Source organism: Notolabrus celidotus, chromosome 13 (genome assembly GCF_009762535.1).
Source record: "Notolabrus celidotus isolate fNotCel1 chromosome 13, fNotCel1.pri, whole genome shotgun sequence".
NCBI classification, from domain to species: domain Eukaryota; kingdom Metazoa; phylum Chordata; class Actinopteri; order Labriformes; family Labridae; genus Notolabrus; species Notolabrus celidotus.
The window spans coordinates 20,332,460-20,339,928 of NC_048284.1; the positions used below are offsets into that span (position 1 = coordinate 20,332,460).

General features: G+C 39.2%; 1 protein-coding gene across 1 annotated transcript; it reads left to right on the forward strand.

Moving 5' to 3' along the window:
- The first annotated feature begins 377 nt into the window (after positions 1–377).
- Positions 378–6,899, forward strand: il20ra (interleukin 20 receptor, alpha). Its single transcript, XM_034699095.1, has 7 exons — positions 378–780; positions 1,773–1,896; positions 2,219–2,427; positions 2,548–2,723; positions 2,848–2,992; positions 3,315–3,451; positions 4,234–6,899. Exons 1-7 carry the CDS (start codon positions 732–734, stop codon positions 5,335–5,337), a joined length of 1,944 nt encoding a protein of 647 aa, XP_034554986.1. The 5' UTR covers positions 378–731; the 3' UTR covers positions 5,338–6,899.
- Positions 6,900–7,469: the final 570 nt, after the last annotated feature.

Genomic DNA, 7,469 nt, shown 5'->3' on the forward strand with positions numbered 1-7,469 from the left:
TTTGATTGCAGTAAGAATTTTATGGAATTAAATAGTTCAAAATAGTTGAATAGTTTCATTTTTTATTTTATTTCAAGCACCCTAAATGAATAGAAATCAATTAAAACAGTTGACTGTTGTAAATGAACTTCACATCATAGCTCATTTGATGTTTAAACACGACTACAAGTAGGCTACTTGCAGAGAGCAACTTAGATACATGAAACCTATTATAAAGAAAAATAGAAATATCTGCACAAATATATTAACATCTAAAATACACTGCATTATGCTGCACTGTGTAAAATGTACAGTGCTTAAAATGCCCAATGCACAAGTTGTAGGTTTAGTACTATTTTTTAGTCTACTGTTACAACCAGGTTATTTGACCGTCCAATCACGCACGCGCTCACAAACACCTGCGCAGGTGTAAAGTGCACAAACAAGTGAGGTCACATTCCTTCCTCATTCTGCAGCCAGTCATACTGGGTTTAGTTTCCCTGTAAATCATTGGAGTGTATCGGTTTGCACTGACTGTACCGGCTCAGTGCACACCTTTTCTCCTCCTCCTGCGCTACATGTTTGTTTTCAGGTTATTGTAGTGGAGAAACATCGGGTTTCTGGCAGGTGCACCATCGGTCTGGGGCACCGTACAGAGCCAACTAAGCTGACAGGCCGGTGGAGGAACACAGGAGCTGTCAGGGCTGAAAATGTTGGTGTTAGTGGTGAAAACATGACCGCTTCATACAGATATGTGGATCATATTCCTTCTGTTCAACTTGGGGGCTCTGTGCAGCACAGGTAAGACTTCATTAAATAGTTAGTATAAGGACATAGTTGTTTTTTTGTTTTCTTTTGCCATTCTTCATTCTTAAAACCTTTTCAAATGTGTGAAGCTATATTTTATCAGGCATACATTTTACTTGAGATGTTTTTTGGTTTCCTTGTCCAGTCGCTCCTGTCTAATAATCAAGTGCCTATGTGTGACAAATTAAGATAAATCATTGGTGAATCTGAATGCAGTGTATTCACGCCATTGTAAATGAGCCTGTCATAAAGTGACATGTTGTTGTGATTCTCTGAATCATTGACTGGGATGGATCTCACTGTGGAGCAATAACTTCTCTGTTGAAACCACCAAGGATTCCTGTTTGTTCAATGGGTTTAATTAGTTTATTCAAATGGCTATGATACAATCTGTCTCATTATTGCATGCTGCACTGAAACCATAATGCAAATATTATTCTTAAACAAAAGGATTAATGGTGTCCTCTTAGCCCATGCAGGCTGTTCATCATTGTGTGCCTGACACACTGATAAAAAGTTCATTTGTTCATGAGTAAATCGCAAGTATCAACATGTCCTCATGCTGTCATCGAGCAGATGTGGCTTTGATTAACTTGCATCTGCACAAGGATTGTCCATGTTAAATGAAAAAGAGGTCACAGCCTTGTTATTTTGGGTGGGTAACAATACATGCCTGGAATTAATTATGTGTTGAGCTCAACCTTAAGTTCAGGCTCCTAGATCACGATTCATGCGTGATCCTCGGGATCACACAAACTCTCTTCAGTGTGTCCCTGGAGAATATGATTTGATGAGCTTTGGTTTTGGTTATTCTATTAGTAGAGCAACCAATGGTTTACCATGCCACAACTTTAACTGAGTTTCCATCCCAGGAATTTTCCCAGAAGACTCTTTCACACACTGCTGGAAATTCTAAATGAGAAACATTAACAAATCAAAGGTCTGTCTTTCCTTTTCCTCATTTTGTTTTTGTTTCTTCCCCTCAGTCTCTTCATCTCCTCCGAGCCCCGTTGATGTTGCCTTCTCTTCTGTCAATCTGAGGAATTTGCTGCAGTGGTCTCCGGGAAATGGCACACCTAATGACACGCATTATACAGTGCAGTACGCCATGTAAGTAAAGTTTTCAGTGTTTCAAATTTTAAAAAAGAAACATTACTTCCTCTTTGTCCCCTTGATCTCAACGTAACTTTGTGAACATTACCTGGTAAAAGCTGCAGGACAGCTTTCAGCAAGTCTCAGGGGAATTACAAACAAAGAGAAACAGAGGGAGGAGATAAGCACACAAACAAGAGAAAAATGAAACTAGATCTAACAAACAGCCCATGCAAGATTACGTTCCAAGCTTGGGGGAATGGAACATTGAGAGACGCCTTTCAAGTTTTCTTCCTCTATTCCTCTCTTATCTCTAAGGGTCTCTGTTTGTTTCTTCCAGCTATGGGCAAAGTATTGTGGGCACCAGAGGGAAACGGGTGAACTGGAGGTCGGTGCGGCACTGTACAGAAATAGTGCGCTGCTGGTGTGACCTAAGCAATGAGACGTTGGATCTGGAGGAGGGATACTATGCCAAGGTTCGAGCTGTGAGCAAGAGAGCATCCTCCAAATGGGCCTGGACATTGAGGAGATTCGAGCCAAAGTCAGACAGTAAGTTTAAGTGACACCCGGTCTAAAAGAAATACACATAAGAACTGAAAAAGACAGTAGAGATATATTTACTTTTTTCAGCTTTGTTTAAACATCTTTGTAAATCTTTATATTTTATAGCCATATTCGGCCCTCCACTGGTTATGGTGGACATGGAGGATAACAATGCCATAATTACCATAAAGGGACCAATGAGATATCAGCCAAACAACCAAACCCCAGCTGTTTCCATGGCATCACTCTACAACCAGATGACCTACAACATGTCGGTGCACAACATCCGTAGCAGTCTGATGGTGGGTAAAAATATATGAATGTCCTGACCTGTTCCTACCCTCTTAATCACGTCAGTTAATAAAAACAAACACACCAAACGTTTTTCTCCAGAAGTGACTAATGTACGTGCGTGTATGTTCTTAGAGCCATTTCCCAGTCGTCTCCAGTCCGTACAAATATCGCCTGATGGAATACAACACGAAGTACTGCTTCTCTGCCAAGACAAGGTTTCTCTCCATGCCTGTCAACTGCCAGCCCTCAGAGTGGCTCTGCATAACCACACCTCCAGGTACAACTACACTGAGTGTGTTTGGGTGTGCATGTGAGACTAAATATTTCCTCTCTGTTTGACAGGTAGAGAGGAATGTAATGAAACTTGTTAGACAGGTAAAAGACAGATTGATGTGAGATGTCTGTTGTGTTTGTGTATGAGACTGTACAGCTCCTAAGTGTTAATCATATAATCCATCCCTTGTGTGTTGATAAAAGTGCATTCTATGTTTGACTCCTCAGATTCTGAGGTAAAGTGTCACATAGAATTATCTGTATGCACCTTTTAGACTCTTGCATGTATAGATATATTTGTTTGATGCTGATTCTGTCTCTTTTAGACCCTGTGATGGCCCAGCTGAAGTGGATGGTTGTGGGAATTGTTGTTCCAACTGTATGCATGTGTATACTGGTGGTTATTGGCTGCATTCTCTATCAGTACCTGACAGGGAAAGGACAGAAGAGCCCATATACACTGGTAAGGCAAACACACAGATGCAGATATACATACAAACACAAGTGCACACTTTCTTTCATTAATACTTTTAATGAAATTGACTTTTTGGCTTAGAATTAGATTTTTTTTTCCTACACGCCTTAATGACAACCTTAATTATGTAAAATTAGGACTCTTTTTGTGGTGTTTTTTATACCGGCCATAAAAATGTCCTAAAAAGTAAAAATGCATAACATGCAGGTACAACAGAAAGCCTTTCTTTTGGGTCAAGAAGTTTTACTTAGTCTCAGGCCCAGAACTCAGCATAACTAAAGCTGTTCAGGCATCTGAAGACCATTTGCATCACAGCAATGCATCAAAGGCTGTTTCGTTTTGAGGGTTCCTTAGTCTTCTATACTAGCATTTGGTGTCATGCTGAGAACCTTGAAATTACGTCTAAAACGCCAACACGCTTCCTATGTTAGATAGGTAACAAGCTAGCTCCCTGTTGCTAGGTGACAGGGGTGGAGCTATGTGACGAAGTGTATGGGTGGTAACAGCTGGTGACTCAAACAGGTAATTGAGCTCCTAACTTTTTTTAGCCTAAGCAATCTCTGTAGGCTATAAAGGCTGGGTCCTTCAAAGGATCCACCCATGAAATGGGACACAGCTTTGGTATTTGACCTTTTCCTTTTGGGAAGGTCAAATACTTAGTTTTACTGGGTAATTGGTTTGTATTGTAAAATGTCAATTATGTTATTTTTATGTAAAAAAATGCTGAGGTTAAGTATTCTAACACAACTACCTTCTCCTTCAAACTCCAGAATCCACCATCTTTTCATACGCCTCCTCTGACATTAGTCCTTGAGACTCCCAGCGTCGTCCTCATCAAAGTCGGGCTACCACCAGAATTCATGAGCATTGTGTCTGACTCTGCGTACCCTAAAAAGCAACATATCGTGGAACCCCCACCCAGATACACTTCCCAAGGGTTGGAAACACCTCAGGAGTTCATGGAACCCAGTGATGATCTATCCTTGGACTATGCTTTTGTCTGCAAAGCTTCAGAAACTCATACCAGAGAGGAAGGTGAAGAAAGAGAAAGAAGGTATGACAGAAGAGAAGATGGAAATAATCGGAGAAGTCACTGTGCTGGAGCTTTCAATCCCCAAGCAAAGTCTTATCCATCTCAGAAGTCGATCAGCACATGCTCAGAAGCACTCATGCCAACACTTACACAGAAAGAGGTGAGCACACAGGCACACACATGTTTACCGGTAAATTCAGTTTTTCTGAACCAGAGTCAGGCTCCCTCATTTACTCTGCAAGGTGCAGCAGAGAGGGATAGAAAGGGGGAGAAAGAGAAAGAGTTTTCAGGTTTGTTTATTTGCAAAGTTCCACAAACTAGCCTCTTCAATAGTCCTCTTAATGTAAAATCAGAGGCAGAGGAAGGAATAGAGGAAGAGATGGTGAGTGGGAATGAGAGAGCACCCCTCCTTTCATTTTATGCCTCTCAGAGCACCTCCCAATCTGACCAATCAAATGACCTACCTGATGACTACGGTATTCTCAGACCGGCTGAAGCACATAAAATAGAGGAAGAAGTGGAGAAGGATGAGGAAGAAGGCGGATCTATTTGCATTAATTGGGACCCCAAGACTGGGAAACTAGTGCTGCCAGAAATGGGGATGGCGTTCATGAAGGAAGATGATTTGATGCAGGGGGAGAAAGGGAGGGAGAACCAGATTGGAGAAGAAGAGCAGGTGGATGGGATGAAGGGTGGGTTGAGGTTGGAAAATGTGTTTGTCAGACAAGGGTCTGAGGAAAAGGCAGAGGCTTTGAGAGAGATGGAGAGAAGAGAGGGAATGGAGTGGGAGGCAGATGATCTTTTGAGCAAATGGGACCTGGTGGTCTCGATGGACCAGTAGATGATATTCATCAATATATATTTGAGCTATCTTACACTAACACTGTTTTTCTGCACTTACACTGCACTCTAATAAGAAAATAAAGATCTCTGAAGTGTCCTTTACAAGATCAGTTTTAATGAGAATACATGTCATTAAACTGAATTCTTAGGAAGCAGTGTGTTCTGTAGAAGGGTTTTTCACCTTTAGAAATCACTGCTTTATTATTATTACTATTATAATGGTTTTGACCTTAACTTTGGATAACCGCTAATAGTAGACTCTGATCTTGAAATGAAGTCAAATGCATAAAAGTTCTTACTGAAACTCACTGTTTTAATGTTGGCTGATATGATGGTTAAAATATCTGATGTCAACCCAAGTTAGCACTTATTGGCCTTCCTTGATTTGTGCCTTTGATTGTTTTCCTTCAACTTTATCCAAATGATATATAATAACTTCAACACAAATAGAAACTTCTTTGTGACTGTGATCTTTTGAGTTTCGCTCATTCAATTCGGAAATCTACGTTTGTGTTTTCGCTCAGTTTTGCAGTTTGTTTTGATTTTTTTATGTGGCCACAGTTTAGATGCTCAGTGACCGTACATATCCCTGTTTACAACATTTGAAGGTTGTAAGTAACTTTAGTTTATTCTGTTCTTGTTTTAGTTCAAAGTGAAGCACTTGGTTTTCTCCACCAGTTCAAATTTTGAATTGTTTATATTTTACAAACCTATTTAGAGCAGTATTTGTTTTAGGGCTGAATCAGAGAGAAATTGTTGTCTCAATTTCACAGGCACCAGCCTCAATACCTGTCTATTTCGGAATATATTACAAAAATGAAGGACTTATCAAATATGTGTGTCTTATTGGTTTATATGTTCACAAGTAATGAAGGTGATCTGGATGCTTTTTATGGTGAAGATGCCAGACCTGTGGTTTATTCTATTATCATGCGCATTTGTTGTTGAGCTAAAATGTCCAGAGGCTTTTAAAGATATTGTATTATTATAAGTTATTTCATGTAGTTATTTGCTGCTGTTACTGCTACATACATCAATATTAGTTTAAAATCCACAAGTTACTGCACAATCCATTATGTCACCTGTGCTGTGTTTCCACTGTTTTGTCTTCAGAATGTCATATTTCACGATGTAAAATGATACTTATGGCTGTACTTTTGTGTTCAGTTTGTTTTGTTTGTTTTAGTTTTAGTTTTCCCACACATGAAGTCATAACTTATCGTACTGCATGAATGAAGGAGCTTGCTGATGCACTTTTATCTTCACACTTACTGGCATTGTGCAGTCTCAGTTATCACTTCAGGAATTTTCTGGTTTTGAATTACTGTAAAGTTCCTTCCTGCTAACAGTAAGGGACAATTAGAGGACTCTACATTTAGTTTCAGATTTATGTATTTACACAACTCAGGTATCTGCTGTATGATGACAAGTTTGACGCTGTGCATGAAGTTTTATAAAGATTTTACTTTGGGAAATCCATCAGTGAGAGTTTGTATGTTGCAAGACAGAATTACTGTGTATTCAAAATGAATAATAATAAAGTGAAAATGGTAAATCTTTTATCCTGTTATTTTTGAAAGGCTACTTACAGCTTTTTTAACTATGTATTATGCTTTTACTGTTAACTGATTCCTTGCAGTAGTTTTGTAAACGTATTAACTATGTTTTATTTATTTCCAGGGAAGAATTTAGGACTTTGATATATTCACATGCCAAAGGAAGTGTGATGTGTTTATGGCTGACCGTTGTTCTGTAGTAAGGCTAACTTTCTTTCCTGACCTACTGACATAACACCTGGCTAAAGAAAATAAGGAATTACATTGAGATATCTATTTATATGACATTCATTTAAATCCCCACTATAGAGAACAGGATAAAATCGAATAGAAATTAATATTTAATGTGATGTTTAACCATACAATAGCATCTGCAGTGCCCTAAATCATTGCTTCAAAAGTGAGCAGGGCCTCCTGAGTTGTAATGGATATAAGCTCAAGAAAGGGTGCGAGGCCAGTATTAGGAAAACGCCTGTGTATCAAAATCAGATTGCTGTCAAAAGTACATGTCCTGCAAAAAAAATCACATGTGAGTTACACAAAATGTAACATTAATAAACCTCGATAATAAAGC